The sequence below is a fragment of the Pyxicephalus adspersus genome, chromosome 2 (assembly GCF_032062135.1).
Source record: "Pyxicephalus adspersus chromosome 2, UCB_Pads_2.0, whole genome shotgun sequence".
Lineage (NCBI taxonomy): Eukaryota > Metazoa > Chordata > Amphibia > Anura > Pyxicephalidae > Pyxicephalus > Pyxicephalus adspersus.
In genome coordinates, this window is record NC_092859.1 from 47,701,999 (window position 1) to 47,723,737 (window position 21,739).

General features: G+C 36.3%; 1 protein-coding gene and 1 long non-coding RNA gene across 9 annotated transcripts in view; one reads left to right on the forward strand and one right to left on the reverse strand.

Moving 5' to 3' along the window:
- The window catches only part of LOC140323540 (uncharacterized), a 32,239-nt gene extending 18,085 nt beyond the window's left edge, over positions 1–14,154 (forward strand). For 2 of the 3 annotated variants that reach the window (XR_011919395.1, XR_011919396.1), the window contains 3 exons: positions 11,937–11,999; positions 12,399–12,439; positions 13,600–14,154. This is a non-coding gene — a long non-coding RNA (uncharacterized lncRNA). Of the gene's footprint in view, positions 1–11,936; positions 12,000–12,398; positions 12,453–13,599 lie in introns of all 3 variants that reach the window. The other variant, XR_011919397.1, reaches the window with a different exon arrangement.
- Positions 1–21,739, reverse strand: part of ATP10B (ATPase phospholipid transporting 10B (putative)) — a 239,451-nt gene that overhangs the window by 74,745 nt on the left and 142,967 nt on the right. For 3 of the 6 annotated variants that reach the window (XM_072400705.1, XM_072400704.1, XM_072400703.1), the window contains 2 exons: positions 14,771–15,045; positions 13,540–13,734 (listed from right to left, as the gene is read on the reverse strand). In XM_072400705.1, coding sequence (XP_072256806.1) covers positions 13,540–13,734; positions 14,771–15,030 — 455 coding nt within the window. In that variant the 5' untranslated portion in view covers positions 15,031–15,045. Of the gene's footprint in view, positions 1–781; positions 1,446–13,539; positions 13,735–14,770; positions 15,631–21,739 lie in introns of those variants that run through there. The other 3 variants (XM_072400706.1, XM_072400707.1, XM_072400708.1) reach the window with 3 other exon arrangements.

Below are 21,739 nucleotides of genomic sequence, written 5' to 3' on the forward strand. Positions count from 1 at the left end.
TGAGGGGCAAATCATCTAGGGGCCTTTTAACTTGTTAATTGTGATTAAATCTTTACCAGTTAGGCCACAAAATTGAGTTGAGTTTCTGTTCACCCATTGTGAGATTTAAAATCGCCCAATGTATAGCCTGCAATAAACTAAAAGAAACACTTCAAAGGAAACTGTAACAGGTTAATAAGCTATTACTTTCAGATTCATTTTTATAATTGTTCACCAAAATACTTTTGCAAGAAATAGAAAAACAACATAAAAAAGATTTAAATACTTTAGGAATGATTACCATAATTTTGTTCTTCTACTGTGTCTTGTGCAGTACTGATCCCTAATTTAGTCAATGATTATATAAATATAGTTTTTTAATGCAAAAGAGCTCTATTTAAAAAGCAAGAAATCTAACATTTCCTAAAACACTCCCTAGTGGAGAATCTTCTTGGTCCATATGTTTCAATGACAGTAATTGTTTTTCCAACATGGAATGTTTCAGGGAATGTTAAGTTCACTGAAAACAAGTCCATTGAAAACAATATAATTTCAAATGTAGGTAATACCTGTAATAATAATCATATTAACCAAAGTTCTTGGGTCTGAAGGGTACCCAAACAAAAACTTTTGATGGGCCTTATACCTACTAGAGATGCCAATGTAGGAAAACAGGTAAAGACCACCACAAACACACTTTACAAAAAATTAGGATTATTAACAAGTAAACTAATAATAAAGATAATTACCATATAAACTCCATACAAAGCACAAAACAAATGAAAACATTTTAAAGACTTACTTGCTATATATCATGCACAGCATGTTATTGATCTCCTTGTCTGACTTGTATCTCCTGAAATCTTCCCATACATCCTTAATTGCCGTAATAGCCAAAATAATACAAATTGGAATTATGGCTATGGCTGGTTGAAAGGCATTAACCACTGGTACAAAGTTAAGCGCAGCTATCAAAACAAAATACATGTTGGCGAAACGATGAAACTGCTCAAACAGATTTTTAGGAATGAAGGAAAGGAAAGTATATTTGGTGGTCTTGATGTTGTTGGTTTGGTAAACACTGTTTGGGTTTTCCTTCCAGTTGGCACCCTCAAAAAGTAAATTAGATTTTATGACCCTTTTAGAGTCATCCTTTTTCCTTCTTCCTCTTATCACCCTTTCCCAGAGCTCAGTAGTGATAGAAGCCATTGTTTTACATGCGGAGGGAATGTAAAGTGAAACTTGATTCAAAGTCTTCCTAAGATAGGATAGTTGGCAGATTCACGGCTTAACATGCTGCTCCAGTGAAGGTTTGTTCTGATTTACCTTTCTCCTTCATACTAAACAAAATTCCAGAAGAAAATCCCAAGGTGTAACACAGGTCTTTCATATACAGTGAACACCGGCAGACTATTTCTTTTCTCACTTCTTTCAAAGTACACCTGTTGATTGCAGACGTCACTCCAGCTACCTGTGTGTCACTCTATAAACCAGTTAGTCCAAGGAGGACAGCACAGCTGCCTCTGGGTCCTACAGCCTCCCAGCTACACTGTAATTACAGGATGACCTGCTCACCTGATTACTATGTTAATAAGCAGTCACTGCTGGCTGCATCACATAGGATAATACAATGGCAGGTAGCCATGTGTCTGCTATAAACAGAATAAGGAAGCACATGAAATCTTCACATAGCCGTGGACAGGGGATTGTCATTATCTACATGTGACAATCGAATTTTGATCCCTGATAGTATATTAATAGAAACAAGGAAACACGTTCACCCTTTTCCTGATATAGTATGTGTGTCTACAAACCAAGGGATCTTGAAGTGGGAGCAAAAGAATCCTTGCAAAATATATGAATTACTCATATTGATATATTCCTGTTATTACATTTTAAGTGGCTTTCATGCAATCATTTCAAACACGAAATCTCTGTGGGGTTTGTGTTTTTGAACTTTCAACCAAGAAAAAATTGTGAAACTGCAGCAAGGTGAATTCACTCACTTTTTTAAATACATATTTTTTTAATTCGATAATCAAATTGTTCCACCATTTTCTTTATAGAGAGGGCTGAATTTTTAGGGTGAAACTGATCCAAATGACACCAGAGCTGTACTAGATGGAAAAAATAGAATGGAAAAAAATCTCGGCCGCAACATATTACATCTAAGTAGAGATAAAAAATAATTAACCTTTAAAAATAACCATGCGCTCTGTGTCCATAGTTGCATCCATTAAGTGTGAATATGAATTAGGCTGATCTGGATTTTAATGCAGGGTACACAAGCCACAAGTGAATTGTTGTCCAGAGGTATGGAAAACTACAAGTAATGCAGTCCTTTTATGAAATTTGTGAATACTCTGCTGACACCATGATCACAAAATGATTTAAGTGACATTGAACATAGCATGGTAGTTAGTGTGCTGCTTTGAGTATTTCAGAAAACCACTGATCAGCTGGGAGTTTCATACACTACTATATCCAGAGTTTTTTGAAAATGGGCTGAAAAAGAAAAATATCCAGTTCTATGGGTAAAAAAATACATTGTTGATGCCAGTAGTCAGGGAAAATGTCTAAACTGATTTAAACTGATTAAAGGTAGCAGAATTTAAAAAAAATATAGTTGTTCCAACCAAGGTATGTAGAAGAACATCTTTGAACATACAACACATTGAATGTTGATGAGGATAGGCCACTCCTGTCATCTGAGAACAGGAACATGAAGGTAAAATTCATGGCTCATCAAAATTGGTAAAGAGAAGATTGTAAAAACATTGCCTAGTCTAATGAATCTCGATTTCTGCTGTGTCATTTGGATGGTAGAGTCAGAATATGACGTCAACAGTATGAAAGTAAGGATCCATCCTGCCTTGTATCAACAGTTCACACTTCTGGTGGTGGTGTAATTGTGTATGGCATATTTCTTGGCATACTTTGGGCCCCTAAGCACCAACTGATCATCTTTTAAATACCACTGCCTATCTTAGTACTGAAATCATCTCAAAATGGTTTTGTCAACATGACATGGAGTTTACCGTACTCAAATCACCCCACAGTCTCAGGATCTCAGTCTAATACAGAAACTTTGAGATGTATTGGAGCAGAAGATTTGCATGGATGTGCAGCTGTTGTGCTGTCCTTGTTAATTCTATGACCCAAAGAACTGCGGCAGTTTTTTAAAGCCAAAAGGTGACGAACCTGGTACTAGCAAGATGTACATAAAAATGTGGCCAGTTAGTGTGTACGTAATAAGATTTCATAATATATTATGAAAAATATATCTTTAACAGATTTGAAATTTAAGATCTATTGAATATTATGCCCTGCCTCTGAATTCCCTAAACCTCCCTTTGGGGTACAGTTAGGTTTTTACTATTGTTTGGAGAGGTGGAACAATACAAGGCTGGAGTCGATATGTATAAATCATTCAGAAACATGCTCCATCATAATTAATAGGCAGCGGGCAAATCACTGCTACTTATCCTTTCAGTTATAAGGACCAAAATCTAAACTAACATATAATTTAGGCAAAACACAACAAATAACTATTGCCAGTGTGACACTGGCGGGACAGTGCAATAATATGATAAACATTGATGGTATAGATGGACCAAACAGTAAATTGTACAAATCTTTGAAATGAGTGGACAATCCTTTTTGCATGGACTGAGATAATAAAATATAAATATTTAATGCATAGAAATATATTAGCTGAAGATGTGTGGAAAAGTAGTATGTAAAGTAGTCATTTACATGCCTGTACTACAGTTTTTATATACTTCACTGCATTTTGGATTACATTTTGCCACAATCATAATTTATTACATTCAGAAATCTTAATGAATTTTAGGCAAAATAAAGAAGAACATTTCTCATTGCTATTAAAACCGCTGGGAACATGTTCATACCATCATGCTGCAGTTCTGAATGTTACCATGCTAACTTTTGTCTTTGTTTTTGTTTTGTATTTTTTCTGAATGGTTGCCCACCACATTGTACTTACTTTCAGTGCAGTCTTTTGTTTTACGTTGTCCATTGTTCTGCTAACTGAAATTATTCAACACAGTAATGCAGAAACTAATGCTTTTAATGCACCACAGCAGATTTGTTAATAGGCCCTGTGTAAATGTTATTCTACTGCAACAGATTTTTGTTTATTTATTTATTTGTGATGTATTTCAGCATTTTACTTGCTATTCTCTGTAGAATAAAACTTTCCAAGCAGGAATGAAAATAAAAAAACAACTTTACTAAAGGGGTCATTTGCAATGCTTTACCACGCCCTGTTCTCCGGGCAATGCCCAGGCCTGCTAACACAAGCACTTTGCTTTGTAAAATGGGATAAGGGTGAGATTCCTCTTCACAAGAAAAAAAGATACAATTTAGGACTGTGTAAAAGTGCATTGGAAACCTATATTTGTATGCTGCATAGCAAAGGCTCCTATATTCTGTTACTACTAATATTCATTGCAAGTACAGATAGTCCCTGGGTTAAGGACAGCTGACATACGGACGTCTCCCTGCTCATTGTGTGCAGAGAGGAGGCTTGGAGGGGGCAGTTTGCATGACTTGCAAAAGAAATCTTTTGCTAAACACAGTTGAGGTTGTGGGTGATCTTAGGAGGGGGGAGGGTGAGCGCTTTCTGCAGACTCTTTTAACTCTTTAATGACCAAGACAAACTCTGCAGAAGAGAAAAATCAAGTCCTGCCCTGCCCGATAAGCCTCTGCTGTGTGGCAGAGTTATATAGATTTTAGGACTAGATAGAAAGAAATGCAAACAAGTTTGCAGGGGGCAAAAATCGTCTAGAGTTCATTGCAAATATTTTTTTGGTAAAATTACTTGTATTTGTCAAGAAACCCTGACAAATATATAAATATATATATGTTTATCCTTAGCTCAATGTACATTAGTATAATCACTGGTCATCGCCATAAGCGTCTTACATTGTTACCCTTAAGTTAACACCAAGTTGGCAAGATCCACAGGGTAGGATCAGGTATTTAGGAGCAGTAGGAGAGATTACTGCAGAAGGGACATCACCTGTCATGCAATAATGACCTGCCCAATCTAATAATGACCCAGTCTAAACCCAAAAGTGGAACTTAGTTCTGTTTTGACTATTTAGGTCAACTTTAAACATCCTATTGAATTTTCCTATATTGTGGTTTTGGTTTGCTGTTTAAATAGATGTGTAATTACTGTGTAATTACTGCAATCCAAGTAAAATATGATAATCCTCAAGCTGTGTAAAAGTGATATGGGGATGATTTGAAGATGTCTACCCATTTCATTTTAACATTCCCACCTCCTGCAGGTAGCTGCAACCACATTAGACACAAATACCAAAGATGATCCAAGAGTTGCACAAGTGCCACAATTATTATAGCAACCTTGTGAACAGCTTTAAATGCGGATAATTATTCTAATTTTGCATTAATTATCTTCTATTGTCAGTATCATTTTGGGCTATCTGCCTTTTACTGATTTCCGAGAAAAAGCTTCTATAAGCAAGTAGAATAAAACGTTAGGGACAGATATGTTCACAAGATCATTATTCTTTGTTGAGGGAAATTACTGTCTGGCCATAGACAGAATAATAAAAATAATGCTCCTAATAAAGGTATATTGTGTATAAATGTTGGCCTAGTTCTGATGTGCTAAATGTAAATATTATATGCTTCAGGCCATTGAAAGCAATTATTTTACATAGATACTGCCCAACCAATTAGAAGATGGGAAGAGCACTGTTGCAAGTATCAGGCAAGTATTTTGGGGGTTTGTATGAGAATGAGCAGCTAGCTCTCCTTTAACCCCTTTTTAGCTTTTATATGAAATGATTCTTTTATTTTATTTTTTGCTTTAATGTTATAATAACACATTTATATCAGTCCCTGCAACCTGTAGCTCACACTGCACTTTGGTTGTGCTGCTTATTTTCCAGGCATACCAAGGACAATTTCAGGAGAGCCAAATAACTTAACTGTTTTTGGAGTTTGGAGAAAAACAAGATTGCCTGGAGGAATATGGGATCTTTTAGGGAACATGCAAACTGAAACATGCAGATAATGTGCTGGCATCAAAGTTAGGGCCCGAGCCGGCAAGGTGACATGATAGCCACCTGTGGCACCATACCACCTTTTGTCCATGATCATTTTAACTTTGCTAATTTAACAAATTGAGTATAATAAACTATATTTTGGTACATAGAGACCATGTGATATCAGATGACTGAAACATTTAGAAGATAAAAACACTCAAATTTACTATTTATCTATGTTAAACATTTTCTGTTTTATTGTCTAGAAGTGAGATTCTACGCGGTTTTCTTGCATTGGTTATAACCATGGTTAAACCACAGGGCATTTGATCAGTCTACTAGCCATAAGATGAAATAAAATACTAGATGAATAATCTAGAAAGTTTATCTAACCAAGTGCATGTGTATTGTGTGCTTCTCACAACAGCTCTGCCAACAAAATAATTGAACTCTATTATTCCCTTACTATTGCAGGATAATAGATAGTATGGTGCACGGTGGCTCAGAGGTTAGCACTCTGGTCTTTGCACCGCTAGGTTCCAAGTTTGAATCTTGGCCAGGACACTATCTGCATGGAGTTTGCAGGTTCTCCCTGTGTTTGCGTGGGTTTCCTCTGGGTACTCTGGTTTCCTCCCACATCCTAAAAAGCATGCAGTTAGGTTAATTGGCTTCCCCCCAAAATTGACCTTAGACTGTATTGAAGACATATAACTATGGCAGGGACATTAGATTGTGAGCTCCTTTGAGGGACAGCTTGTGATATGACTATGGAATTGATTTACAGCGCTGTATAATATGATGGCGCTATATAAATACTGTGTAATAATAATAATATCAATCAAGTTTCACTTACCTTTTTCCAGTTTTCAGATATACTAAACTCCATCTTTGCAAAGTGTTTGCCCAGCAAATATACTGATTAGTTTGTCCAAGTAATAAGAGTGTGTTCAGGGACAAACAAACAAACAATGATAAATCATAAATATTACACGGATATATAAATATTTTATGTGACATAACTAATCACCAAATAAAAGAATGTCAGTTCTCCCTACATATACTTTAATCTGCACATGTTTATTGACTAACCAATTATTTCATAGGAACAGAAAGTAATGGCCAAGTTGACCATAAATAATAAATAGCTATCATCCAGTCAGAAATCCTGCTTACTTTTCTATAATACACTGGTTCGCCAAGGTAGTTCAATGCAACAAATTGATCTTTGGTTAAATAGTAACTTCAAGTGGAGTTTCATAGCAACAGTCGATAAAGAAGAAAAAAAAGACACTGATAACAATGACTGAAAACTTTTTTTTCCTTTTTGCAATGTTCCTGAACAATGATACTTTCACACTGGAAGACCTTTTGTTGTGATCATCACTGATATCCAACAATACCACTCCTCAGTCAAGTTCAAAGGTTGGATATATCTTCAATTATGTAAATCAAGACCCATCCCTCTAATTTAGCAGACTACAGATGCCCTTACTTGGCTGGAAAATTGTATACCTCATGCTGTTGTAGTTAAAAAACTCAAAACAGGAAAACAAAGACTTCAATGTAAAATCTGGACCATTGTTCTGCAAAGTGCATTTTTAGGTATTTGTCATTTATTTCCCCAGTTAGCTGGATCTTGCCAAATAAAAGCAGCCTAACAACTGGCATGTAGAAATATTTTAGATGCAATAAACAGCACATTTAGAAACTTGATCCAACATTCATATGGAGACAGGTAGAGGAACATATACTTCCCATTGCTACAAAAACAATCACTTATCTGTATTTTAAACAAAGCATTGTCTTTGCTTAGGTTACCGTGCCACCCTTACAATCTCAGGAGGTTGATTTATTGAAGCATGAGGTTTGTACAATATTTTGCCAACAGGTGTCCCGTGAACTTATTTAAAGAGAAAATAGAACATTACCAGTTTGATTAACAGTTTAACTAGTTTATTTCTGGACACTGGATTGTCGTAGCAAATTGAGACAAATAAATTGATCTGTGCAACCCCGTTGTTTACTGTGGATTGCAATAGACTTGTAAATGTTCACTAATTTACACCAAAGACTTTTTATTTTCAGTTATCATTTCCAATTCTCCCTGAACATTATCATCCTCTGTTTGACTGCTTACATTCTACTACAGCCAATCAAGTATTGTACATGCAACACTAAAGCTACATACAAACACCAGAAAATAGTTGTCCAAGACGAATGGTTCTGCTTTTCTCTGACATATACAGCTAACCTCTGACATCTGATAATGGCTGATGTATTCCCATGCAGAACAGCACAGTGAGGTGCTACTCGCGCACCCTCCCAAATCCTCTCACCGATTGAGCAAAATGGTGCTCTGCGTACAGTGCTTGTACAAAACTGTTCATATTCATATCAATTATCTATTCATGAGAACATAAAATAAATAACCAGTGCATTCCATATAATTATGTCTATCAAATCAGGTCTGTCTGATAAAGAATCTCTAAAGGGGATTTTTCTAACTTCCGGTCCCAGGAACCTCCAAGTTAAAGTGACTCAAATATCTAGCAGTGATTGTGTAGTATGGAGTAATGTTCCATTTAGTCTGTTGCACTGATGCATTCATGTGAAACAAAATACTATTGTTGCTAGGTGACAAGTTGTTGTGTTCTTTCCAATACTTTAAATAAAAGTAAGCACACTAATCCATTTGTATTAAGATTTAGATTGTTTTAGCTGTAGTATTTGCATCAGGTAAAGTGGACCTAAAATTTAGCAAATTACTTAAGCTGATGATTTCTTCAGTAACAAATTAACGCCTCCCAACTGTCATTCTGGTGTTTGGGCCCCACCAAACTGGTGATGGGCTACCAATGTGGCTCTTGTAGCCTGTTTACACAGGCTTTTTTAGCAACCATGCCAGCAGTTTTGCTATATGATGTATGCAGCATATGTCAGCAGCAATGGTTTCTATTGTAACAGGTGTACTTTAAGTGTTGTTCCCCTCCAATCACACAATAAAGAAGGATATTTGGTGTTTATTTATTGAGACCTGAACTTTAAAGAGAGAAGATTTGCTGTATAATATGGAAAGTCTAGAAGTAATAATTTTGCTTAAACAGTACCCTGAAAAATATATATTTTGTCAGAAATTTCAAAACACCAAAATGGGAAATGTTCTTAAAAATCAGATCTAAACTAAAATGTTTACCTTACATAAAAAGGTAGACAATCCTTTCATATAAGGTAAAGATTACCCGGGGCCTCCTGGGATACATGCGTCATACATCCTGGGAGGCTTCTGGCTGCTCCTTTTCTTCAATGTTGTACAAAAAACTGCCAATCTCACGCATGCCCAGTGAGATCAGGTGACGTATCAGGTAAAGAAGATGGCGGCGCCAGGCGCTTCCTCCATTATGGGATGAGGGAGGATACCAGGACGAGGAAACTTTGCCATTTGGTACATTTACCTTAAATTGCACATTTTGAGATCTAATACCTTTGAGTGCTAGTCTCAGGACAAGTGAGAAAAATTTTGCAAGCGTGCTGCTTACTGTTCTCCTTAAATGAGGAAGTCCTGCCACTAGAAAGATGGCAACTACCACACAGAGACATAGTGCAGATAGGTTAGTAACAGCTAAGAATCAGCTTCAGGGAAACCAGATCACTAGGTAATACGTTGACTAGTTCTTTGCACTCTAGTTTCTTTTAAATATTGACTAACAAATGCAGCCCAAGTTCTGTTTATTTCCAAATATTAAAAAAACACAAACTTCAAAGGAAGATACATGTGTTTGTATTTTAACTGTAAGTGATTTTTTATGGGTTTCCAACAAGTGGAAAGCTAAATATTATGTAACATATAATAACATAATAGCAGGGTTGGGTATGTTTGTTTTACACCCAAGCTAGTACTCTGGTTGGGGTCAGTATGCATAAGTGCCAATTAGGTAGACAATACATCATGTCTCAGGTCCACATTTTAATTGATGTCTCTTGTCATTTTATCAGGTTCTGGTTTAAAATGTAAGCAATAACATCTAAATGTTTGGCACGCTGAACATAAATCCAAATGAAAGTTACTGCATTTGGGAAGAGAAATATGAAAATTAGATTTGCATAATTTATTTAGCCAGTAGATTTGTTTATTGAGCAACTACGTAGAATATGAACTTAGTATACTTGTGAATTTTTTTTTCATTTACTAAAGGAGGATTAATTTTAATGCACCCAGTGAAGAAGTGGCAGTATTCCACTGCTTATATCCAAGATGCCTATATAATTTTGTATCATGTAGAACATAACATAAACTTTGTATTAGGTATATGCTACAACAACAAAAATGCCAAAGTTGGTTAGCTCTAAACTTACAATGTTGGACATTTTCATGGACATTTATAAAGTTAAAATTAATAAGCCAATCCAAAAATAATATAATAAGATAGTAAAGTACATGGAAAAAGTTTTTTTTAATGATGATCTCCAGCAAACCACTTCAAGAGTATGCCACATTTATAAATTAAAGATTTATGGTAAAAATTATTTCTATGTTAACTAGTATTACATTTGTCTTGCCTTTAAAGACTCTGTTCTAATTAAATTGGTAATTAAATCAATAAAGTAGCTTTTGGAAGTAGTGATAAATGTAAACAAAACATAATGTAAAAACTGTCAAAGTGGATAAAAATGTTGCAATACAAGCAGGTACATCAACAACTTAAGGTATATGCCCAGGTAAGTTTTAAAATTTTGTATAAAGCAGGGAAGGGTAATACTCCTTTTACTAGGGATATTTTCCTTTACTTCCGGTCCTAAAGATGTATCAGGAAGTTGGAAAAAATGTCTCCTAATGACTCTTAAGACAACTTCCTGACTTATAGAGAGGAAGTTTTATCAGGACAAACCAAGGGGATGAATCGCTCCAGTAGGGTTACAAACAGCTTAAAAAACTGACAGATGATCCAATGCTATACTGAAAAGACGATTTCCTTTATATACACATCACCTGGCACATTTTTTAATATTATATGTATACTCACCAAACAGTTTGTAAGGTGAAATTACCCCTATAGGGACGAAGACTGCAATTAAAACCCGACAAAGTTCCCAAGCTCCATAAAAAACACTAGATTTTTGTCGCTGGAGATCTTTCATGAATCTAGCATCTGTAGAGATGTCTGACTATGCCATTTAATGATTTATCAAATACTGCTGACCAAAAAGGGGAGTTATTGACATCACCAGGGTGTAGGGTGTCTGTATACAACAATTGCTAGAAAAAAATTAGGTAAAAGAAAAAGTTGCACCTTTGAACAGAGCTGAACTGTCAGAAATAATAAAAACTTTTTATAAATTAGCTGAAGTGTGGAATAAAAAGAAGCCCTTCATACACAGGCACTGAAATATCTGATGATCTCATTAATAGTGTCCACAGAGCAGCATATGTGCCTATCATAATCACTTTTACAGTCGGTTTCCTGGCATTATTTGCAGACTTGATTATAAAAATCCAATCAAGTTGTGAATATATAATTTTAGTATACCTGTAAAGCAAAGAAATTACTGCAAAGATAAGTGATTATCTTGATGACAGTTGTTGAGTACCAAAAAGGGTCTTATAATGTGATAACTGACACAGGTCCCAAATCTAAAGTATTTTTTTTTTTTACAGTTATTGATTATGGACAAAAGCACCTCCTGTGATGAAAATTTTATCTAGGAGAAGGGTAAAGCATGTGCTAGTTTTATAGATTTTGTACTTAAAACTCCAGGTGATGCTGATCTCTTCTATATCCCTTAAGTCTTCCAGGCTGCTATGTCAGCGGAGGATCAGCATTAGTAGTGTGTAGGTAAATCAAAAATAGATTGTTTAATACATTCAGCCTTACAACCAGTTCTAGTAAATTATGTCGTCTTGTTTTTGTTTTTTTACAGTTCTGAATGACTCCAAGACTAAAATGTCCTCACTGGAGTTCCTTGCTCTGGTCTCTTTCTATTGTAAGTAGCATATCCCTTCAAGTGTAGGTAAACACCTATCGGACTACTTTAGGCTGCGTATATTCTGCTGGGCAGATTTAACTTTACTTTCTGTGCTGTAGACATAACAGGTAGTGAGAGAAAATCATTCCAAAGGCAATGGAATTTTAATAAGTTTTTGCAAGAACAGGACCCAATAAGACAATAAGGTTTAACTCCTCAATGTTCTATTCACATTTAGAATACCTTTACATTGATGGGAGGGGAGGAGAGAGGGGAAGGGATATAGAAAACTTATGTGCCCCCTTTTTGTTAATATTTGCAGTGCTTTAATACAGATTTATGTGTAAACAATTATTTTATGTATACTTTAATGTGCATTTACAGCTAAAATGTTATAGCCAAGGCCTTGTATTTTAGGTACAGCTGAGGACATTCTCTGCATTTGTCTTGGACAAGAGGTAAGGGAAAAAGGTACAGAGACTGACTATGGAGTTACATGTTGGCATGAATGATATTGCTAAACATATTTCCTTATATGCTTTTAAGCCATTTCTTTTATACTGCAATCACTAGTCATGTATTGTTATGCAAGCGGGTGTGGACCCACTGTGCCACTGACTGGGTATGCTCCAGAGGGGCGTGACTAAGCCGCTACCAGGTCTTCGCTAGAGCCTCTGATGGTGAGGATAGGCTTGGGCTGCTGGGTAGCTGCCAGGTGCCACTCCAGAGCAATCCCCAGGCCAGTGGCAGCTGACCACAGGAGTCAGGAAACCCGGTGCAAGCACCGAGGGGCTTGCGTGGCCAAGAAGTCCAGAGACAAGGATCCCAGATCAGGGTCAGGCGGCAATCAGGCAAAGTCCAAAAACATAATCCGAGGTCAGGGTCAGGCAGCAAACAGGCAAAGTCCGAAAACGTAAGCAAGGTCCGGTACACACCAAAGCAAAACAGAGAAAACACCTTAGCACTGAGAGTTACACAGGGTAAACCAGAGATTGCTCAGGCAACTTCCTGTAGTAGGAGGTGCCTTTAAATACCTGCAGGAAACCAGCCATAGGCTGTAGAAAACAGAGGGCGTGTATGTGTTACCTCATAGATTAAGAGAGACACACCCACGCCAGCTCAAACACCAGAGCAAGTCTCAGCATGAAGGAAACACAGGCATGGAACATAGGTAGTGGGTTACCTGAAAGATAGGACCCGGCGCCCGTGCCTGCAATTAGGAGCAGAGGCGCCGGCACGACCTGCAGTGCTAACATGTATGCTAAGCTGTTTTTAGGGAAACCTGTGTTTTTGGAATAGGGTAATTAATTTAAATATTGACTAGAAAGATTTGAATGGCTTTAATATGGTGGAGAACTTACTGCCATGTCAACTGGGAAACAAAAGAAGCCTTGCAGTTTTTTTTAATACATGTAAATAGTCCTACAGTCTACAGCTCAATGCAAGTAGTCTATAACAGTCTTTTGTTCCATGTAGCAAACTTTTAGACTTTTGTAAATTTTACAAAAGTATATATATTTTTTAAAAAAAAAAGTTATGACAACATTGTTCAACTTACTTATTGTATATACTTGTTCTTTGGGAATTAATCTTTCTATCATTTCGATATCTTTTGTAGTCTTCAATGCCGTCTTTAACTGCAATAATCAGAAGAACTATGACCAAGGGTACCATGGTTATCTCCTTATGAAACACCTCAATTTGTGGCATCCAGTTCAAGATAGCAAGAAAAAGAAAATATAAGTTTGCAGACCTGTAAAGATAAAACAGTAACCAGTTGCAATTATTAAATAAGTAGATACATTTGTTCATCTTACACATTTGCCTTATAAGTAGTTTAATTCTTACTACAGAGCACTATGATTTACACAGTCTGATCAGTTTACACAGCCAGGATGGGGACTTTACTGTTGTGATTAGTGCCTGTGATTGGACAGTGAAGAACAGCAGCAATTCACCCTCTTGTGTGTTACTTGCACTTACAAGTACATTCAGGACAGGTGATTGGGCCAAAAGACCCCCCACCACCTATCTGAATTCAACTTTATTAAATTGTGGACTGATCTAAAAAATGAATGCATATCTCTCCTTTTCCTGTGTTTTTAAGCCTTTATTTTTTCTATTGCCCAACTTTTATTACACTTTTAGTTAATAAACCAATATCTTGACATTATAGGATTTGTAAAATATATTGATGCACATTTGAATTCATTGTCCTTCAATTATACTATTCAGTCTAGGCTTTTAGACAGAACAGTGTTTTTTAAACATTTTATATTACATTTCTAATGTGCTTGATGCCTTGTGGAACTTTTATTTGACGATTTACACAGAGACCAGGCAAATATCCCACTATATTCATGCTGACCTTTGGAATAAAACTACATTCAAATGTATAGTAAGATTTTCTATTTTATGCTGAACATTTAATTGGGACAAAGCTGTACCCTGAGAAATGCACCCTTTTGGAAAGACTGGGCCTACAGCCTCATATCTGTACATCTGCAGTGTGACATCTAATGCACTGCTGCCTCTTACTACTAGTCTTAAGAAAATCTGGAATAAGATATGGTGATGTTACTATTGTGATGGATAATGTTCTCTTGCTGGAGACCCCAAAATGAGAATGCAAAGCTTTTTCACTACCAAAATAGACACCTCTACACATAGACATAGTGCAGAAAAAGGCAGGTTAACCATTCGGGAAACCTCTGTCTGCCAATTTCAGCTCACAATAGTGGTCTATGCCCCCCTACCCCAACCCCATCGTATTATGCTTTATTTCTTACCTGTAAAACTGTTCAAATAGGTTCCTAGGCAGAAAGGTTAAAATGGTGTATTTTGTTGTTCGAACTTTGTTTCCAGTATAAAATCTAGAAACTCTTTTGCAATCACTTTCCCATTTCTTGTTATTTGCAAAGACCACTCGTTGCTTATTCAAATTGTATGTTGGAGTCTTTCCGGATGCCAGAAGAGGGGTTTTCTCTGAGGGACATATTGAAGAATCTTTTTGTAAACCTTGTCTCCACCGGTAGAAGCTTGAATCCATGGATAAAACACTGACCTGTGTAGGAACACATGTGCATCCATAAGATAGCTAAATTAGTAAATAAAATAAACACATATGCAACACAAGACTTGAATTTTATAGTGTAGCAGAGTGAGCATTGTTAGTTCACTATATGAATTTAGGAGCTCATTCATTTCTAGCAGGAATAATGAATAATGGACATTTTCTGTAACGTACAGCAATTTTAAGGAAACAAAGCCAGGGCAAACATGAATGCATTACAGAAATGAACATATTTCACACACACATTATATAAATATTAAATCATAACAGGTGGGTCTGACTTCTAACATCCCAATAAATCAAGGGAACTACCTGCTGAGGTCTGTGTTGTGTAGAACAGGGCGAGATAAAAATAAATCATAGTTTGCCTAAGGGGACAGTTTATAAAAGCTCTATTATGTTCAACAACAAAGGTCTGTTATAAACTTCTAAATATCTTTGAGAAAATTATCACATGATAAAAAAAAACATGTAGTTAATATAACCTCCATTTTAGTGAATTGATCCTTCCACGTCACCTAGCCCTGGGCATAGGAGCAGATCAACTCTTGCATATGACAAAATTATTTTGTATTTCCAATACCAGCTTTGATTTTCTACCTGACATTTTAAAGAACAAACCAAAATGTTTTTCTTAATAATAAAAAAAAATGCTGTACAGAACAATGTTATTGTGTGAAAATGTCCTATCTACAAACAGCATTATTCTTCCATGTGAAGATCCTAAAAACAAATCAATATTTTTGTTTACAATTTTTCATCCTTACTTGACACCTTTATGGCAGGTTTATCTAAATATAGAAGCCTGCACCAAATGAATAAGCAATCCATTCAGTCTTTTGTGTGACGGTTTTTGAACATATGCCTCCAAGACTACCTGAGTCACCAGAATTCTACTGCTGTTATTTCTGCCAAGTCTCTAAGTCACCACACCACCCTTTTACATATCTCTACCCGTGCATTTAGCTATGTTGTTCACCTTCCAGATTCCTTTGTGATTTATTTGATATAATTGCAGTAACTAGTATTACCAGTGCTGAAATTGTAATTGCATATTTCAAAGATTAATGTTAGGCAATTTACAGTATACGAAAATTTTACAGGTAGATGAACCGCTAATACTATTAAAGAGAGAGCCCAGAAGGACAAGTGTATGGTATAGCTGTAACTTGTAATGGGGAGACAGGTGGCCAAGTTAAAGAAGTAAACAATGATGACCATCATGGCGCTGGAGGGTAGCAAACTCCCAGCAGTGGAAATGATTGAAAGGACTTGGCCCAATTGCAAGGATGAAACCAAATTTTTAGGAAAATATATAGTGTTGTTGTTGACGCTAAGAAGGGCACAGATAGATGCCTAAATATGAATCAAAAATGCAATGTACTTTTTTCAGACTATGACTAGACAGATCAGTAACACAAAGTAGCGTGGCCCAAGAAATATAGTACGAGGTTAAAGCTCTCTATCTGGGCTCTTCGTTACCTACTATGCTTTTCAACTTGCTGGTGATATAAAAGCGTCCTTCTGACTACTCCAAATAATAGTCTTGGTTGACACAGGCCAAGTTTTGGTTCAGATGGACGGGATGTGGCCACCATGTTGTTAGTAGTAAGTTGTGGCAGTCTGATGGTTTCCCATGAGGGCTGATTTGGACCTGGATTACAGCTATTTCAAGCTTTGGTTGAGATTTGGAGTTTGAAATGATTCTGAGCTCAGTTCTGAGGATGGATATTTTGCGCAAGGGAAAATCATCCAATGACAGTCCTCCACAGCCCTAAACCTGCCAAAGCTGTTTGCCGCATGTGTTAACACAGGCGCTGCCAAGCAATCCTCCATCTATTATTATTACCTTGTATTCATATAGCGCTGAAATATTACGCAGTGCTTTACAAAGTTCATAGTCACGTCACTAGCTGTCCCTCAAAGGGGTTCACCATCTAATGTCCTACCACAGTCAGAAATCATTACCGCAGTCTAAGGTCAATTTAGTGGGCAGCCAATAATCTAACCACATGTTTTTGGAATGTGGGAAGAAACTAGAGTACCTGGGGGTTGGGGGAGTCACAGAAGCACAGTAAGAACATGCAAACACCATGCAGAGTCAGCCTGGGTGAAAGAACTCACACCTTGGGTGAGTTGCTTTCCAACACGCAAAAACAAATGGCTCACTTGCTTTCCCTTTGCTACCTCTAAAATGACTATTAACAATGGGATCAATATTGTGGCTGCTCTTCACCTGGGCAAATTTTCTTATGCCCCCTGCATTGCACATGTGCTGAAACTGGTGGTATAAAATGTTTCTGAAGAGCTACCCTGGCATGTAAGATGTCTTGGCCATGGCCAGAACAGCACCCACTTTAACAGATTCTATACTGCAAAAAATACATTTGTGGCCTGTTTTTGACCACCTAACAAATACAAAAACAAATACAAGTACTAACAAATCTGATGCATTACAGAACAAATAAACAGACCTAGGGTAGTGGTAGTTTTTTGTTGACTTGTTGAGGCCTATGGTGGCAGGAAAAACAGTAATATCAGTGAGGTCATCTCATTTTCATGTTATTAGCCATGATTGGTTTAATACAGCAATGGGAACAGAAAGGAAACTCTCATTCTTTGTCTCGTAGTTGACAACAGTGAATTAAAATTTTAACAGACAAGATCTGTCCACTGTAAACTCAAGGCTATGCTCACCTGTCATGGTCCTAATGAGGAATCTTATATTTGCTGCTACATATATTTTTATAAAATATAATTGGAGTCTCTAAAAAATATAGGAATGATTTCTTTTTTTTTACTAGTCTTGTCATCTTTATTGATAATATAGAGTTCAATGTTCTGGCTAAACACAGAGTTAAACTTTTACCCATATAAATCATAAACAGTATTTTTTATATCTTTATCAAGCATGTTTGAGACTAATTAGAGCTTCTCATTGTTTTTTTATAGCTGTCTTTTTTCATTTTGCAATTTATTGTTCAGTGAAAACACCTGATGTCACAGTGGATTTAATAAACACATTAGGGTAGACACTGTTCCTCTTGCAATTTTTCCATTATGTACCATTTCGAAAATAATTTAAGGTTCACTGGCCTATGAAAATCAATTAGGAACTGTACTGCAGAAAAATGAACAGATGAAAATCTATAATTATCTTTGAGATGGCTATTGCAAAAACACACATTTCTGGAATTATATTACTTAAGGATGTTTTCACTACACAGCCACAAAATTGTGCATGCTTGTAAAGTCCGAGTGATGAGAGCAATTTCTGACATACCAATCATTATACAGTATTATATTCATAATGTGTACAAATGTAAAACACTGTTGACTGATCATCTAAAAAGTGAATAAAAAAAGATGAACCCTATGATGACCACAGCCATTTTATAACTAGAAGTTTAAAAGTGGTCTGGTGCCATGCATACATACTTCACTATAACAGGAATAAGACTGATAAAGGGAGCTCTCAAACAGTATGCCCTTATTAGATAATATATTTCATATAGCAACAATCGCCACCTACAATGGTGGTCCTCAAATCCCTATTCCTTTGCTAAGCCTGAAGCTATTTGCAAGTTTTGTCATCCATACCATGAAGGAAAGACAATCACTAAACAGTTTAAAAGGCTTTTCTACATGTTTGAAAACTTGCCATGTGCTAAAATTCACTGCTATTGCTTGATATTGTTTCAGCTATTGATCATAAGGGTTGTGATGATATGTGTAAATGAAACCACATCTACTCAATAATGTTATAGTTGCAGTGTGCATATCATAAATACATTACATAGACAACTGATAAGAATATGAATCACATACAGTCATGAGAAAAGGAAAGCGAAAGCTCTGGACCAGCAAACTGCTAAAACACCTGCTTTTAGAATGGTGGTTACATTTGCTGATAATCAGTTAATCAAATAGATTTGATTAGCAGCACCTGGCATCTACTTACCCTGTAGTTCTTAAAGAAGTAGTAGGGTTGTACTTATTTTTTATTGATTTTTTTTTACACAGTTTCCCTTACAAGACACCTTAAACTCTGAGCACCATACGTACTATAAATTTATGTTACTTATTTTTCCTTGTATTTCTGTTCTGGGGGTAAACTGAAAGCTTAACATTTTTTATTACTTTCAGTAACAGTGACAATGGTGGATTGTAATGTACCAATATCTATTTTGTGCGGTCAAAAAAAGTTTTGACCTAATTTAATCAATTTATTTAATAAATGGATTTTTAACTATGACTGAACATTTTCTATGCAGCTCATCACTTAAACTTGTGTATTACTTCATTAAGTAGGTGACTGACCCTCATTATCCCATTAATGCAAGTGCAGGAGGCTTTCCATGTGAATTCCAGAGAATATGACAAATGCAATCAAGAGTGTTTATAGTATGCACAGGCAGGAATGTGGGTGTAACGTATTAGCAATCACAGGAACATAGATGACAATATCAGGGCAGGTTCATGCTGTCACTGCAGCAAATTGACATAAATAACAAAATGTTACACTAGCAAATTTAAGTTATTATTTTAGACTCTGTATCTGAATGGAAAACATATTTTAACCCCCTCTCAAAGCAAACATATGTTTAACCCTTTCATTTCATAGCCAGAGCAAATTTTAGTTTTTTCTGTGCACACATGGTACAAATACACATTACAATTCACCAAGACATTTTTCAATTTCTGAAAGCAAAGCATCTTTAGAATAATAAAAGCTGTATGTATGTCACACAAAACTTATATTTTCAGTAAAATATCCAATAAAACTAAGGCTGCTCAATTATTGTCATTGATAACAATCTTTCACAATTATTTCCTGTGACAAACAACTGAAAGATGTACGAATGAGCACTGTACATATAGCGTTGTTCTGTTCTTTGGGGCGCGGGAGAACAAATGAGCAGCACCCCACTGTCCTCTCCTCCCTTCACTTTTATTGCAGTCATTCATAGTCTACCATTCATGAATCCCTCAGGATGCATCCATGAGCGAAGTCAGATGACCAATGTACACATGTCAGGTTCTCGCCCGAGACGACTTCGACAGCTTGTATTGGGCAAAAATCATCTGACGTGTGAACAGCCTAAATTTCCCAAAAAATCTTGAATGTTTATATAAAATATAAAAGATGAGTTTGTGTCCAGTAAATAAATAAGTAATGACAGACCTAAATAGTACAATAAAGTGGAACTAAACCCAGCTGATACACTTCTCTTCCCCCATTCCAGGATAATACAACTTACGCTAAGGTGTGTGGGAGTTCATTTAGTGCTGGCACCGGGCAAGAAAAGCTGGGGTTGCTGGGTATCCCTAACAATAAGCACTGAACTGTGCATTTGTAGCTCAGACAAAGTTGACAACTGGGTGGCAATCAGGAAGGTAAAACACCTGCCTATTGCTAATTTTAGTTCCACTTTATCCCTTGAAGTCACAACCAAATATCACAACCAATATTGTTCATAAGGGACTCTATAAAAACCTTTACACATAGTTCATGCCATTATCAACAACATTCAAGCTTTGGATGAGTACTGTTGTGTTTTATTTCTTCTAGTTGTTCCAGAGAGCGCTTGCGGAATGGTGTGTTCCCCTCCTTCTTTCCCGTAAAGCAATAGCAAAGGCATCGCTTTCTCCTAGACTAACTTGATGTTCAGCTAAACCCTGAGTACTTCAAAACACTCGGTATGCAGTTTTGCAAGAATTGCACTGAAATCAATAGCACAATATTACATTCAGTAGGGTGCTAATTTTTTATTACCATTACAGTACTAGGTATCTAACATAAAAACCTTTGGGAAAGAACTATTTCTTTTTATTCTGCTCAGATTTTTATGGAATACATATTTCAAAAGTTTGCCCTGAAGAACTGTAATTAATCTTTAGTATATTAAAAAAAGATGAAAATATATATCCTAAAAGAAATGTATAAAATAGATTTTTTTAATCTTAAATGATTTATTCACTGCAGCTGTGATATGACATATTTGGCAATGCAGCCATTCCATGCGGCATACATCAGTTTTCGTGTTAGGCACTAAGCAATAGAAAAAAAAACAAGATGATTAGGGATGACGTGATCGGGATAAACTGTTTGCCGCTCACCAAGTTCATGAATTAATGTAAAGGCTCACAGACGGTTAACATGGAAGCACTTGCCCTTGGTAATAAATAACTCCCGGACAGTTTTTACCCTGACAAAAATATTTTAAATGATTCCAGATGACTATCCCAGATCAGTAACCCTCTTTGCTCATCTCCCAACACAAACGTTTATGTAGCTTACTATAGAGTACCACCTGAGTGACAGCACCAAGTCTATTGGGGCTACTGACATCACAAGAGAGATGGTAGTGCACAATAGATGTTTCCGGTATTTTGGATGTCTGCAAAAATTGTACATCTACTGTCACAATTAGTACTATTACTATATACTGGCCACGATGTAGAAGAGATTTATATTTTTTCTATTACATTATTATTATATATTATATAATTTATATATTGGCTTTCCCATCTTTCAATAAATTGTCTCCTTTCTGCATCAACCTTTCTCTTGTTGGACATTTTGGGAGTGATTGGTTTTTCGTTCTTAGTTCTTTTTCACAGTTAGGTGTACCTGACCTATCCTGTCTATGTGGGGGGAATGGAACCACTGACTGTGCTGAGG